Consider the following 16,321-nt stretch of genomic DNA (forward strand, 5'->3'; position numbering starts at 1 on the left):
AACCCAGACTGTCCTGGGCAAACCAAGTGAATGGTCACCACAGTTATGCTTCCCTTTTCTTCCTCTACAGGATCTTAAAGGAATAAAGGAAGATCCGGAATAAGCCACTTTTCACTACCAGTACAATCATTAGGCAACTGTTTATTAGCATGCACTTGTTCAGGGAAGAATATAAAGAAACTGTTGTGAAACTCAGTATGCCAAGGGAAGAGGACAACAAAAACCTACAGGTTAAGGCAAATTAAGGCAAGATCGAGACAGCATTAAAAGTGAAGGACAGGCTCTTTTTTCATTTACCTCAGAATCTAGAGCAGAATATGGTTGCAAATAGATAACAAACGTGAAAAGGAAAAGAAGTGGGAAATAATCATCCAATCAACATTAACCTATGGAGTCTTTAGATAAAATCTGAGAACTTGGAATGTTCTCAGAAATTATGCTAAAATAAAACTCCATTTCGGAAATTCGAGGCAAAACAGGACTGGCCAAATGAATAGATTTGAATCCCAATTCTGCTGTTATTTAATTGTGTAGTCTGTTTTTTAATTTAGGCAAATTACCTAAATTCTGGGTCCTCTCCACCCCCACCATCTAACTGTGTCCTCACTTATAAAATAAAAATGTATTCTATGTTAAGATAAGCAGCCTCCTTTCTCCCTCCATCCTTTATTCTCCTACCTATAGTTTTTTTAAATCATCATAAAATTGATGATAACTGAATAACTGAAGGATAAGTTGGTAATACTGAAGGACCACTATATCCAGGGAACAAACAAGTAATACCTTGAAGCCAGGTGCATGTGAGATGGCAACTGACATCAAATTTAGGTCAAAGAGATAACTCGGGTGAGGGAGACCACGGTACCTGGGAAATGTTTGCCCAACACACCATGTAGATGTTCACTACACAACGCTGGGCAAATCTTCCTAGATGGGGAACGTGGGCCTGGGGTTGTCAGGTACTCCCATTTTTCAAAATAACTGGGAAATCAGGATTTGTATATGTCAACAAACAAATTAAAAATTCTTCAAAATACCATGAAGGCCAAACAAAATACATTTGTCAGCCAGGCATGGTGGCTCACGCCTGTAATCCCAGCACTTGGGCAGCAGGGGTGGGCGGATCACCTGAGGTCAGGAGTTCAAGACCAGCCTGGCCAACATGGCAAAACCCCGTCTCTACTAAAAAATACAGGCCAGGCGCAGTGGCTCACGCCTGAAATCCCAGCACTTTGGGAGGTCGAGGCGGGTGAATCACGAGGTCAGGAGTTCAAGACCAGCCTGGCCAAGGTGGTGAAACCCCATCTCTACTAAAAAATACAAAAAAAAATTAGCAGGGCGTAGTGGCAGGCGCCTGTAATCCCAGCTACTTGGGAGGCTGAGGAAGAGAATTGCTTGAGCCCGGGAAGGGGAGGTTGCAGTGAGCCAAGACTGCACCAATGCACTCCAGCCTGTGACAGAGCGAGACTCCATCTCATAATAAATAAACAAAATAAAAGAAACAAAAATTATCTGGGTGTGGTGGGGGGGGCGGGGGGGGGCGCCTCTAATCCCAGCTGCTCAGGAGGCTGAGGCAGAAGAATCACTTGAACCTGGGAGGCAGAAGTTGCAGTGAGCTGAGATTGCACCACTGCCCTCCAGCCTGGGTGACAGCAAGACACCGTCTAAACACACACACACACACCGACTAGTTTGGTTGATGGGCTATCAGTTTGCAGTCTCTCTGAGATGTTACTTAACTGCTAAGCCAATAAAAAACTTTTGGTATATAATGAACTGAAATGGAAATGTGAGAACCACATAAAACATTTCTTGAAGAAATATGCATTCTTAGTTTCCAAAAATCACCTTCCAAGTGCTGTTGGTAGACAATCACTAAGTAAACTGGGTACCGCCAGTAGCACTATTGTTCTCCTGGTTCCCATTCAAAAACTTCAGCTACAGTTTGCTGCATTGTCTCCAATTCCATATTCCAGAACCAAGTCCCAAAACTCTTTTGGTATCGTTATGTACAGTCATCTCTTTTTTTCCTTTCCCCTCTCCGTTTTTCAATCCCCTCTGCAAGGTCTCTAGTACCCCTTCTTACTTCCCCCTTAGGTTAACCAACTTTCCAACCTCTCTCTTTTGCCTACTCCTACTCATCCCGAATCTGTCTTCCCTACCCCTTTACTCAGTCTGCACCCCAACTTCTCCTGAATCACTAACAGGTCCCTCCATGTCTACTGGCTCAATCGTGCTAGACTAAGTCCAAAGTCCTTCAAACTCAATTTAGCACAGGGCACCCTGGCCTCCCAGCACTTTGGGAGGCCGAGCTGGAGGGATCACTTGAGGTCAGGTATTCGAGACCAGCCTGGCCAATGTGGTAAAACCCCGTCTCTACTAAAAACACAAAAATTAGCCAGGCCTGGTGGCGGGCACCTGTAATCCCACCTACTCAGGAAGCTGAGGCAGAAGAATCGCTCAAACCTGGGAGGCGGAGATTGCAGTGAGCCAAGATCGCACCACTACACTCCAGCCTGGTCAACAGAGCAAGACTCCATCTCAAAAACAACAACAACAATAAAAACCTCAATTCAGGACCCTCCATGGAGCCCAGACCTACTATTCCCACTTCTTTCTACAAGCTAAGCTTCCTGGCTTATTTTCACCGAAGCACATACTCACTACCTCCCCTCTGTGCCCATTAATCCTTTAGCTCCCTTCCTAATATCCCACCTCAAAGTCTCGTCATACTCAAAACCCAAGCTCCATTATTCCCCCTCCATAAAGTCCACCAGGCCACTGGAGTTCATGAAGGTCACCTCTTCCTCCAAATTCTTAACCTTTATTGTGAGTAGCACATTGCATACCGTTTGATGTACTTTTCATTATTACTACTTAATCCAGATGGTTGTCAAATTTTGCTTACTGAAGGTAGAATCATGTAATAAATATACTTCTTGTAGAAACCTACTACATATTAACAATGTTATACATGGAGAATTTATTAAATAAATGTATGGAATCAACTGATTCAAAGCATACAGCATTTTCAAAATGTTAAGAATTCTAACCAGGCCGGGTGCAGTGGCTCACGCCTGTAATCTCAGCACTTTCGGAGGCTGAGGCGGGCGGATTACCTGAGGTCAGGAGTTCGAGACCATCCTGGTCAACATGGTGAAACCCCATTTCTACTAAAAATACAAAAATTAGCCAGGCATGGTGGCACATGCCTGTAATCCCAGCTACTTGAGAGGCTGAGGTGGGAGAATCACTTGAACCTGGGAGGTGGAGGTTACAGTGAGCCAAGATAGCACCACTGCACTCCAGCCTGGGCGATAAGAGTAAGACTCTGTCTCAAAAAAAAAAAAAAAAAAAAAAAAAGAATTACTCATAACCAGATCATTAAATGATCTGTCAATGCATTATGAGCTTTCTATTCAAGTTCGGTCCTAAAATGAACACAGTTATCAAATACTTTTCGTTAACCCCACATTGTCTTTTTTTCTGCTCAGATGAGATTTTTAACAGTAAGATATCAGTACTGCATGTTAGTGCCACACTCCATCAAATCTGCAAGTTTTAACCACCCTGGTTAGTATCTATATTACTCCAGCGAGGTTTAAGCGTATCCATTAGTTCACATGCCTGTATAGCTTCTTCCCAACCCAAAAACAGCTTTCTGAGGGTTGTTCCATATAGAACACTTTTAGTTGAGTACACTCTCATACTACACAAAAATAAAGACACAGTTATTTGAAACTCACCATGGTTGGGGAAAAACTCCTCATCTTCATGTCGTTTATCCACATTCTAGCTCCTTCTTTATTAGAAGACTCTTTCTTTACTGTACCATTGCTTACATCAGCTGAGGAGGAAAAAGTCAAATTACATTTAGAAGAAAATTCTGAACTTATTTTCCCATTATTTAAAAATCCAGAAGTTTAAGGCTGCTGCGGTGGCTCACGCCTGTAATCCCAGCATTTTTGGGACACCAAGGCGGGTGAATTACAAGGTGAGGAGTTCAAGACCAGCCTGGCCAAGATTGTGAAGCCGCATCTCTACTAAAAATACAGAAACAAGCTGGGCGTGGTGACGGGCGCCTGTAATCCCAGCTACTCGGGAGACTGAGGCAGAGAAATGCTTGAACCTGGGAGGTGGAGGTTGAAATGAGCCGAGATTGCGCCACTGCACTTCAGCCTGGGTGACAGAACAAGACTTTGTCTAAAAAAATAAAAATAAAAAACCCAGAAGTTTACATATTTCAAAAACCAAAGAATGTCAATCTGCCTATAACTAATTTATTTTTATTTATTTATTTTTGGAGTTTCACTCTTGTTGCCCAGGATGGAGTGCATTGGTGCAATCTCAGCTGACTGCAACCTCCTCCTCCCGAGTTCAAGCGATTCTCCTGCCTCAGACCCCCAAGTAGCTGGGATTACGGGAATGCGCCACCATGCCTGCCTAATTTTGTAATTTTTTTTTAAGTAAAAACGGGGTTTCTCCATGTTGGTCAGGCTGGTCTTGAACTCCCAACCTCAGGTGATCTGCCCACTTTGGCATCCCAAAGTGCTGGGATTACAGGCGTGAGCCACCGCACCTGGCGTCTATTACTAATTTAAATTAAGCACAGGCATGAAAACATGCAAACCCATGTGTCTTTATGGAAGTAAAGAATTAACTTTAGAAAACAAGTAACTCAAAAGGAACGTGTGCCAGGGAAGCTTGAAAATTATTTATTAGAAAGATACCCAAAAGCCAGCATTACTTTGAGACACTTCATTTGACTCATTAAAAATAAACAAGGCCGGCGCGGTGGCTCACGCCCGTAATCCCAGCACTCTGGGAGGCCGAGGAGGCCCAGTCTCTACTAAAAATACAAAATTAGCCGGGCATGGTGGCGCATGCTCATAATCCCAGCTACTTGGGAGGCTGAAGCAGAGAACTGCTTGAACCCGGGAGGCGGAGGGTGCAGTGAGCTGAGATTGCGTCATTGAACTCCAGCCTGGGCAACAAGAGTAAAACTCTGTCTCAAAAAAATTAATTAATTAATTAATTAATAAAAATAAAAAAAATACAAAAAAAAATTAGCTGGGTGTGCTGGCGGGCGCCTGTAGTCCCAGCTACTAGGGAGGCTGAGGCAGGAGAATGGCATGAAAACAGGAGGCGGAGCCTGCACTGAGCCGAAATCGCGCCACTGCACTCCAGCCTGGGCGACAGAGCAAGACTCTCAAAAAAGAAAAAAAAACAAAAAAACCCAAAACCTGGGGTTATCACCCAAACAGAATCAATTTCATGTGATCTGGTGGTACTTACTAATTTTCAAGGCAAAATAATTATTTCTAGAAGAAGAAAAATCAATTTGGGAACTCCTTACTTCCTCCTGCTCCCAGAGTAAAGATCTAAACAATGAACACTTTCTTCTATACCACTGGTTTTCAAACTCTTTTAAATATAGCAATAAAATCTCAGAATCCACTTATCAATCAGCAGAGCTACTTGACTGAATAGGGGTGGGAGGTATCCAGTCCAGAACCCCTGGAACCAGCCTTCAGCCTCCAAGAATCCCTGAAGTCCTCACAATACCTGGAATTCTTGAGATAGAGGTGCGGAAATCACTGCCTTTAGGGAAGAGAGTGCTAACACCAGGAGAGCTGATCAGCATTTCATCTATTCTAGCAAAAGATGAAGAGTATTTGGGAGGACTATCACTTAGACTCCAAAACGAGTACAACTAATTAAAGTATTAACAGGCCAGGTGCTCACGCCTGTAATCCCAGAACTTTGGGAGGCCGAGGTGGGCTGATCACTTGAGGTCAGGAGTTCAAGATCAGCATGGCCAACATGGTGAAACCCCATCTCTACTAAAAATAGCCAGGCTTGGTGGCTCATGCCTGTAATCCCAGCTATTTGGGAGGCTGAAGCAGGAGAATCACTTGAATTCAAGAGGCAGGGGTTGCAGGGAGCCGAGGTCGCGCCATTGCACTCCAGCCTGGGCGATGGAATGAGACTTCGTCTCACAAAAAAATAAAAAATAAAAATAAAGTATTAACTAAACAAGGAAACTAGAACAGAGATGATATTTGGGGGCATGGTTTGTTTATTTTAACTGTGAAAGAGCCAGTGATCAGCTCCTAGTTTTAAGACCAGAGAAAAAGTGACAGGTTAGAACCCAAAGGGGCAACAACCACACAGATAAGTAGAACATGCAACACCTTGCTTTCTGCAGTTTCATATTTTCAACGTTTTTTCCCTTCAGTAAAAAGAGGACCATCTCCTACAACAAAAAACTTTGCTTGTCTTCAGCATTCACTTACCATCTTTTTTTTTTTCTTTTTTTTTTTTTGAGATGGAGTCTTGCTCTGTCGCCCAGGCTGGAGTGCAGTGGCGCCATCTCAGCTCACTGCAACCTCTGCCTCCTGGGTTCAAGCAATTCCCTGCCTCAGCCTCCCAAGTAGCTGGAATTACAGGCACCCATCATCATGCCCGGCTAATTTTCATATTTTTAGTAGAGGTGGGGTTTCACCATCTTGGCCAGGCTGGTCTTGAACTCCTGACCTCGTGATCCACCCACCTTGGGCTCCAAACGTGCTGGGATTACAGGCATGAGCCACTGCGTCTGGCCCATCTTTGTTTCTTAGTCCTGACCTAGCTTGACAGTTTCTCAGGCTTCCATACATGGATAGTCTTGCTGTGCAGCCTTACAAATGTCTGCATTTGTCTTTTAAAAATCACTACCTTAAATGTGGGAGAATTTACTGTACTAGATATCTTGTTCAGTCAGCTCCAAATCTATCCCGTTTTCTGTTGTGTTCTCTAAATTCTTCCCTCACAATGGCATACATCCACTCCTTTAAGTTATGATGGCATATGCTGATGTGAGGAGTACAATGCTCAGAAAGCCACTCATATAAGAAGCAGACTTCCTCATTAAATCCAAAGACCGTAACGAGAAGCATCTTCCACCAACTGTCGACCATCCCCAAGTCCCTTGCGAGTGATTCCAGAAACTGCCCTGCACCTCAGCCAGGTCAAGGTCACAGTGCTGCACTCCACAGCAGAAAATGGAATCAGTCCTAAGACAGCTAAAATGATTTCCCAACTCGCATCTCACTGCCAGGTTGCAGTCAGTTCAGGACAATGACCTTAAGAGGAGAACCAAAAAACGAAAACCAAAAAACAAAAAACTACAGCCACAAGGACACAGTGGTATGGACCCAAACATAAAAACCAGATGATCTGAAAATTTTAATGACATCTGTCACTTAAGACAAAGTTCTACATCTTCCTATAAACACTTATCGCCCATTCTTTTAGAATGCTCTTAGTCCTCTATTTCATAAAAACACAAGCAGGCCGGGCGTGGTACTCACGCCTGTAATCCCAACAACACTTTGGGAGGCTAAGGTGGGCAGACTGCCTGAGCTCAGGAGTTCGAGACCAGCCTGGCCAACATAGTGAAACCCCGTCTCTATTAAAAATACAAAAATTAGCTGGGTGTGGTGGCAAGCGCCTCTAATTCCAGCTACTCGGGAGGCTGAGGCAGGAGAATCACTTGAATCCAGGAGACAGAAGCTGCAGTGAGCAGAGATCGCACCACTGCACTCCAGTCTGGGTGACAGACTGAAAATCTGTCTCAAAAAAAGAAAAAAGAAATGTAGAATTGTGGGCTCTACTGAGAATCAGATTCTGCTTTCAAACAAGATCCACAGATGAGTCATAGGTAAACAGCTATTTGTAAAGGATTTGTAAAGGATTAAGAAAAATGTTAACTGACTACCTATAATATATAAAACTGGTAAGATTTCATGTTGCTAACGTAGCTACCTGATAATCCCAGAAATCACATTTCAAAGCTAAACAACCTACCCAAGGCATCTAAACTTTTGCTTCCCTTGAATTGTGTTAAAGACTGTAAGTACGCAAAATAATGCATATAACACCCTTTTATGGCCAGTTCTTTAAAAACCCAAGCAAATCGTTTAAAAAAAAACATGCGACATAGCTTACCAGAGAGAAAGTTGATACTATTGAAAACAGACTTACTAGCTGCTGTTGCTACTGGCTGAGCAATATTAGCAGGTGGCTTTAGTTTCATCAGTTCATTAAGACTATTATTTTTCAGTAGATCTTTAAGCTGAACTTGGTCTTTTGAAGGTGCAGAGGTCATGGCATTTCGTACTGTTGGTGCTGAGACTGACGGGCGTGTGCTTGCAGTAGTCTGGATAAACTTAGTTAAAGTGATGGTTTGCCTGTTGGTTGTTACAGGTGGTGTTTTAGTCATTACAATTGTAGATCCCAAGGGTGGAAGATGATTTATTTGATTCAGCACAAATGTTGTAGTAGATGGAGGCTGCTGCTAGATAGAAAACAAAAAATACACCACTGAAAAATGCTTCATTCTCTAATGAAGCTTATATCCACAAACCTGGAAGGACAACTAAAAACCTAAAATGCACTTTTATCATTGCTTTTTTTTTTTTTTTCTTTGAAGCAGTCTCGTTCTGTCATCCAGGCTGAAGTGCGATCATAGCTCACTGCAGCCTTGCCCAACTGGGCTCAAGTGATTCTTGTACCTCAACCTCTCAAGTAGCTGGGACTACAGGTGCACACCACCATGCCCGGCAAATTGTTTTTAGAGATAAGAGTCTCCCTATGTTGCTCAGGTTGGTCTCAAACTCCTGGGCTCATGCCATTCTCCCACCTCAGCCTCCCAAAGTGCTGGGACTACAGGCGTGAGCCACTGTGCCCAGCCTTGCCTAAATATTAGTACTTCATTTCTGATTTGATTAGCTACAAATTACCAAGTTAAACGGACAACTTTGATGAAAAGAAGGTATAGCTGTAATATAACCCTTTCTATAACTGTCAGGGATGGCAAGCATAAAATGGAACTATCCCACACAAACCGAAAATAACAGGACTAAGCCAGGCACAGTGGTGTGCACCTGCATTTCCAGCTAATTGGGAGGGTGACACAGGAAGTTCACTTGATTTTAAGACCAGCCTTGGCAAAATAGCAAGACCCCTCCCACCCCAATCTCCCCAAAAGACTAGTAACAGAAAGTTTCTAATGCCTTGATTGATGACATTTTCACTTTTTTCCTCCTCAACACTATTTGCTATTTCTCCACGACTCCTTTAATAATGAGTCTTTTTAATAGAGAGTCTACTATTGGCCGGGCGCGGTGGCTCACACTTGTAATCCCAGCACTTTGGGAGGCTGAGGCGGGCGGATCACGAGGTCAGGAGATCGAGACCATCCTGGCTAACACGGTGAAACCCCGTCTCTACTAAAAATACAAAAAATTAGCCGGGCATGGTGGCGGACGCCTATGGTCCCAGCTACTCGGGAGGCTGAGGCAGGAGAATGGCCTGAACACGGGAGGCGGAGGTTGCAGTGAGCCGAGATCGCGCCACTGCACTCCAGCCTGGGCGACAGAGCGAGACTCCATCTCAAAAAATAAAAAATAAAAAAATAAAATAAATAAAGTCTACTATTCACAACTTCTTTCAATATTTTGACTTGTCATCAATGACCGTGTTATATATCTTCACGTACAAATCTGTTTTTAAAAATATTTTTGTGGGGCTGGGAGCGGTGGCTCACATCTGTAATCCCAGCACTTTGGGACGCTGAGATGGGCACATTATCTGAGGTCAGGAGCTCAAGACTAGCCTGGCCAACATGGTAAAACCCTGTCTCTACTAAAGATACAAAAATTAGCCAGGCATGGTGGTGGGCGCCTTATAGTCCCAGCTGCTCGGAAGGTTAAGGCAGAAGAATTGCTTGAACCCAGGAGGCAGAGGTTGCAGCGAGCCGAAATGGTGCCACTGCACTTCAGCCTGGGCGACAAAGCGAGTCTCCATCTCAAAAAAAAAAAAAAAAAAAAAACGAAACAAGAATGAAAGAAATGTGTCGCAAAGTAGGAGGTAAGGGTAGGATATTGGGAAAGTGGCAAAAAGCAGAACTAGAGAGAGAAAACTATTTCACACTAAAAAGTTTTTTATTTTTTATTAATTATGCTTTTTTTTGTTGTTGTTGTTGAGACAGAGTCTCGCTCTGTTACCCAGGCTGGAGTGCAGCGGCCCCATCTCGGCTCACTGCAAGCTCTACCTCCCGGGTACGTGCCATTCTCCTGCCTCAGCCTCCCGAGTAGCTATGACTATAGGCGTGCACCACCACACCAAGCTAATTTTTGTATTTTTAGTAGAGATAGAGATGGAGTTTCACCATGTTGGCCAGGCTGGTCTTGAACTCGACCTCAAGTGATCCACCCACCTTGGCCTCCCAAAGTGCCAGGATTACAGGCATGAGCCACTGTGCCCAGCCCATTTCTTCTTTTATAGAGATGGGGTCCTGCCATTTTGCTCAAGCTGGTCTTGAATTCCTTGGCTCAAGCAATCCTCCTACCTCAGCCTCTCAAAGTGCTGAGACTACAGGTGCGAATCACCACACCTGGCCATGTTTTCTCACTACACTTCTAAACTATTTTAGAAGTAACAATGAATCTAAATCATTCTTACCCTCACATTTAATAGTGCTGGAGTAGGTACAGTCTCTGGTTCTTGTTTAACAGGAACTGCTGCTTCGGTCTCCAAACCTAGTTCTAATGCACTAAGTGGCACTGACTGGAGAGAAAACAACATCAGACAAAAAATAAAGGACAGCAGTAAATTCTGTTTCAAGGACAAGATTTGCATTTATTAAAAAATATCAAGTTTAACATTCAAACTGATGTGAAATCACTAACAGCAGATTTATAATGTAATAATCTTTGCAAGCACAAGATCTCCACAAAACTGTACTAACAATTTCTTTTTTAAAACATTTTTGTAGGCCGGGCGTGGTGGCTCATGCCTGTAATCCCAGCACTTTGGGAGGCCAAGGTGGGCGGATCATGAGGTCAGGAGTTTAAGACCAGCCTGTCCAACATGGTGAAACCCCATCTCTACTAAAACACAAAAAATTAGCTGGGCTTGGCCAGGCGCGGTGGCTCACCCCTGTAATCCCAGCACTTTGGGAGGCCAAGGCAGGAGGATCACAAGGTCAGGAGATCGAGACCATCCTGGCTAATGTGGTGAAACCCTGTCTCTACTAAAAATACAAAAAATTCACCGAGTGTGGTAGTGGGCGCCTGTAGTCCCAGCTACTTGGGAAGCTGAGGCAGGAGAATGGCATGAACCTGGGAGGCGGAGGTTGCAGTGAGTGGAGATTGCACCACTGCACTCTGGACTGGGTGACAGAGCGAGACTCGGTCTCAAAAAACACAAATAAATAAAACAAATAAATAAATAAATAAAAACATTAGCTGGGCTTGGCGGCGGCCGCCTGTAATCCCAGCTACTCGGGAGGCTGAGGCGGGAGAACTGCTTGAACCTGAGAGGTGGAAGTTGCAGTGAGCCAAGATCGTGCCACTGCACTCCAGCCTGGGTGACAGAATGAGACTCTGTCTCAAGAAAAAAAAATTTTTTTTAGTCTTTTTTTTTTTTTAAGGCTAGTCAGGTGAACCAGTGGGAGTAGAGGAGAAACAAAGAAATCTGTAACTGGCTGTGATCAATTACCTGTAAACAATACTGCACTCGGACCAGTCTATTTTTTTATTTTTCAGAAACAAGGTCTTGCTCTGTCACCCAGGCTAAAGTGCAGTGGCACGATAACAACTCACAACAGCCTCAAACTCCTGAGCTCAAGCGATCCTCCCACCTCAGCCTCCTGGGTAGCTGGGACATCAAGTGCACACAACCTCGGCCACCTAATTTTATTTAACTTTTTGTAGAGACAAGGTCTTGCTACGTTGCCCAGGCTGGTCTCAAACTCCTGGGCTCAAGCAATCCTTCAGCCTCAGCCTCCCTAAGTGCTGGGATTACTGGCATGAGACACTATGCCCAGCCAGAATCTTACGTTTTTGCTTTCAGAGAATGTATATAATGAGATCACAGAAGAATATCCCTAAATAATTAAACAACGATTAAGGAAATTAAAGATACTCCCACAAGAACACTAAACATCTCTTACACTGTCTATACGTTTATAATAATATCAAACCAGAAAATAATGTTTTGGTTTTCATTATTATTTTCTGCCTCATAAATCAAAATGAACACTCAACATAAAAATAACATTTGGCCGGGCACAGTGGCTCACGCCTATAACCCCAGAACTTTGGGAGGCTGAGGCAGGCAGATCACAAGGTCAGGAGTTTGAGACCAGCCTGAACAACATGGTGAAACCCCATCTCTACTAAAAATACAAAAATTAGCCAGGCGTGGTGGCCCATGCCTGTAATCCCAACTACTCAGGAGGCTGAGGCAAGAGAATTGTGAACCCAGGAGGCAGAGGTTGCAGTGAGCTGAGATTGCGCCACTGCACTCCAGCCTGGGTGACAGAGCAAGACTCCGTCTCAGAAAAAAAAAAAAAAAAAAAAAAAAAATTAACACATGTATTTAAAATTAAGGCTTCACATGTATATTTAAAATTGGGCCAAGCTTGGCTCGCACCTGTAATCCCAACACTCTGGGAGGCCGAGGTGGGCAATCGCTTGAGCTCAGGAGTTCAAGACCAGCCTGGGCAACATGGCAAACCCTGTCTCTACAAAAAAGACAAAAAATTAGCGGGATGTGGTGGCACGTGCCTGTAGTCCCAGTTACTTGGGGCGCTGAGGCAGAAGGATGGCTTGAGCCTGGGAGGTTGAGGCTTCAGTAAGCCATGACTGCACCACTGCACCCCAGCCTGGGCCACAGAGTGAGACTATCTTTAAAAAAAAAATACTGTAAGCAGAAATCACTAAGAAAGAGAGGCTTTGGAAAACTCTTCTTACCTGCTGAACTGACGGGGTAGGCATTGGAGTTGCAAGCCCTGCATCTCCACCATCAATATCAAAGAGGTCATTCGGACTAATTCCACTCTCACTCAAAGCAGCAAGCAGTAAATCTTGCCCTGGCTCCACCATCTTTAAAGGGAAATATTAAATATTAACATAAAAAACAAAAAGTGACAAATATTAACTCCCCTCTAAATATAAACAATCCAACAATCTCTATTAGACCCATTCATTCAATATTAATGAAGAACCTGCCATGTATCAGACAAAGAGGATAAAAGAGAAATAGTCTTGGATCCCAAGCTCACTCTAAAAAAGGATAGAGAAGTACATAAATCATAGCACAAGTATGCATCTACAAAAGGCTACGGGAACAGAGAAGGAAATAATGAACTTTGTGGAAGCAGAGATGTTATAAAGATGACAATGCAGCAGAGCATCAGGGAATCATCAGGTGGACAAGGATCCTCTCGACTATGCATTCAAAACATAGAGGTATGAAAGAATTTGACACACTTTAAAAACTATGGCTGGAGGCCAGATGCAGTGGCCCACACCTGTAATCCCAGCACGCCAGGAGGCAAAGCCAGGTGGATCACCTGAGTTCAGAAGTTTGAGACCAGCCCGGCCAAAATGGTGAAACCTTGCCTCTACTAAAAATACAAAAATTAGCCACATGTGGTGGCGGGTGCCTGTAATCCCAGCTTCTCTGGAGGCTGAGGCAGGAAAAACCGTTTGAACCAAGAGGTGGAGGTTGCAGTGAGCCAAGATTGTGCCACTGCACTCCAGCCTGGGTGACAAAGCGAGACTCCATCTCAAAAAAAAAAAAAGAAAAAGAAAACCTCTGGAGTTAATTCGACAAGGGTATGGAAGCTCAGAACAGAAGTATGGGGCTCAGGCAGGAAACGGCAAGAGATGAAGGTATCACCTACAGCCCTGTACACCATGCTGGAGAGTTCACTTGCTCTTGTGGGAAACAGGGATTACTAACAAGTTTTCTGATTGAGGACTACTTGACACGGCAGATTTGTGATTTAGAAAGATTACAAGTCTGGGCACTGTGGCTCAGGTCTGTAATCCCAGCACCAAAGTGGAGGTGCAGGAGGTTAGCTTGAGGCCAGCAGTTCAAGACCTGCCTAGAGACCCTGTATCTACAAAAAAATTTTTTTAATTAGCCAAGTGTGGTGGTGCACGCCTGTAGTCCCAGCTACTTGGGAGGATGGCTTAAGCCCAGGAGTTGGAGACTGCAGGGAGCTGTGATTGCACAACTGCACTCCAGCCTGGGCTACAGAGTAAGACCCCCAACTCAACTCAGTAAAGAAAGAAAAAAATAGAAGGATTACTCAACAGCAATGTGGAAACAAACTAAGAGGGAGCAGAAGACCAGGAGCAGAATGACATCTTGGGAAACTGACATAGCTGACCAGGAGAGAGATGTATTATAACTGCATGGGGCAGAGAGAAAGAAGGGGAAATGGAATCCAAGATACTTAGGGAGCTAAATCCATCACATTTAGCTTAAATACAAACTCAGAATGGAAGCGAGAATATGAAGCACGTCAGAGAAAAAGTATGAGCTGATGAATGGTTAGAGTCAGGCCAAGAGAAAATAAAAAATAAACACCGAGCCCAGAAGACCTAAAGGATGAGTTCTACGGAGTTTGCCGGGGTGGGGGGATAAAGCCAATTTAAAGCAAGTAGACAGATTTTAGTTTGGAGGTTTTTCCAACTATAATCTCAGGGGCCAAACTATTCTGCTGCCATGGATTTTTACCCATTTTATAGGGGGGAAAAAGAGCTTTCTAAATTTTAACTTTTCTCATTAATTTCCCTGAAATAACCAATTTACATATACAAACATACTTATGAAAAATCTGTACTCTTCTCAGAAAACTAATTTCATGTTACATAAATATACTAATTTTCAGCTAGTCCATTTGTTCTCAGACTGTGATAAAATTAAGTGTCAGTGTTTCATGATGTCCTACAAAAATGGCATTAGCCAAGAGCACAATGAGCATGACTACGCAGTTTCGCTCTTGTTGCCCAAGGTGGAGTACAATGGTGCGGTCTCGGCTCACTGCAACCACTGCCTCCCGGGCTGATGCTCCTGCCTCACCCTCCCAAGTAGCGCCCACCAACACACCTGGTTAATTTTTGTATTTAGTAGAGACAGGGTTTCACAATGTTGGCCAGGCTGGTCTCGAACTCCTGACCTCAGGTGAACCACCCACCTTGGCCTCCCAAAGTGCTGGGATTACAGGCCGTGAGCCACTGTGCCCGGCCTGAGCATGACTTCTAGCATGTAAGAACTGTTTCAGATGAAAGCATTTAACAAAGAAATCCTCTACTGCGTCTATGTCACCTACGTTTGTGTATCATTTAGACAGATGTTCTAATGGAAACATGAGTGAGTTTAAGGTGAAAACCAGATACCCAGAATGAAAGAGGGCAGACCACTGTGTAGAAGAGTGGGAGGAAAAACAGACACCCCAAAGGAGATTTTTTGGAGACGGAGTCTCGCTCTGTCACCGAGGCTGGAGTGCAGTGGCGCGATCTCGGCTCACCGCAACCTCCGCCTTCCAGGTTCAAGAAATTCTCCTACCTCAGCCTCCCGAGTAGCTGGGACTACAGCTGCCCGCCACCATGCCCAGCTAATTTTTTGTATTTTAGTAGAGACGGGGTTTCACCATATTGCCCAGGCTGGTCTCAAACTCCTGGGCTCAGGCAATCCGCCCGCCTCGGCTTCCCAAAGTGCTAGGATTACAGGCGTGCACCACCGCGCCCAGCCTCCCAAAGGAGATTTCTCCAGAATTTTCCAGAAAAAGGAAAAGCAACCTGAGGAAGAAAACCATTTTGGGCAGGGAGTGAGGAAGGAAGCAAACAAGCCTAGCACCGTGTTAAATTCTTCATAAACATTACCATACTCAAGCCCAAAACAACCCTGAGTGAGATGGGTAATATAATTTAAGAGCTGAAACTGAGGGTCAGAAAACTTAAATCATCTACCGAAGTTCACTCACGCAGGAAGTGGTAGAAGATTAGAAACTAGATAGTTCAAACTCCCAAAATCCATGAAGTTTTCTTTCCAATGAGTAGATAAAGTTGATGTTGGTAAACTACGATGTTTCATTATTTTATTTCAGAATAAACGCCAGATTGAGATTAAAACTGGAGGGGGAATAAAGTATTAGACAGCAAGATATAAATAACATGAAGGAACTGAATGACAGAGTTAACAGGAGAAATGTCCCAATATAGATTTCAAATAAAGTTGTTTGCCTGATGACTTTTGATTCAAAAAAAAGACCAAGTTAACTAATTTTTATAATATAGACACATTTGACCATACTTTTACAAATTATCCTACTGCATAATACGAACAAGTACCTAGAGCTCTAAATCAATGCTTTTAACATTTTCAATCCATAAAATACTTCGTTAAGACTAAAATAGGGTCTTGGCCCACTGGCTACAGATAATCTTGACCCAGATTAATAGAACTCTGGAGACTATCA

General features: G+C 43.7%; 1 protein-coding gene across 11 annotated transcripts in view; it reads right to left on the bottom strand.

The window, feature by feature from the left end:
- The window catches only part of SBNO1 (strawberry notch homolog 1), a 75,765-nt gene that overhangs the window by 48,327 nt on the left and 11,117 nt on the right, over positions 1-16,321 (bottom strand). For 3 of the 11 annotated variants that reach the window (XM_063785231.1, XM_016924535.4, XM_016924532.4), the window contains 4 exons: positions 12,801-12,932; positions 10,507-10,611; positions 8,026-8,338; positions 3,747-3,847 (listed from right to left, as the gene is read on the bottom strand). In XM_063785231.1, the coding sequence (XP_063641301.1) occupies positions 3,747-3,847; positions 8,026-8,338; positions 10,507-10,611; positions 12,801-12,932 (651 nt within the window). Of the gene's footprint in view, positions 1-3,746; positions 3,848-8,025; positions 8,339-10,506; positions 10,612-12,800; positions 12,933-15,826; positions 15,975-16,321 lie in introns of all 11 variants that reach the window. The other 8 variants (XM_016924534.4, XM_054663798.2, XM_054663797.2 and 5 more) reach the window with 7 other exon arrangements.

Source organism: Pan troglodytes, chromosome 10, assembly GCF_028858775.2.
Source record: "Pan troglodytes isolate AG18354 chromosome 10, NHGRI_mPanTro3-v2.0_pri, whole genome shotgun sequence".
Taxonomy (NCBI): domain Eukaryota; kingdom Metazoa; phylum Chordata; class Mammalia; order Primates; family Hominidae; genus Pan; species Pan troglodytes.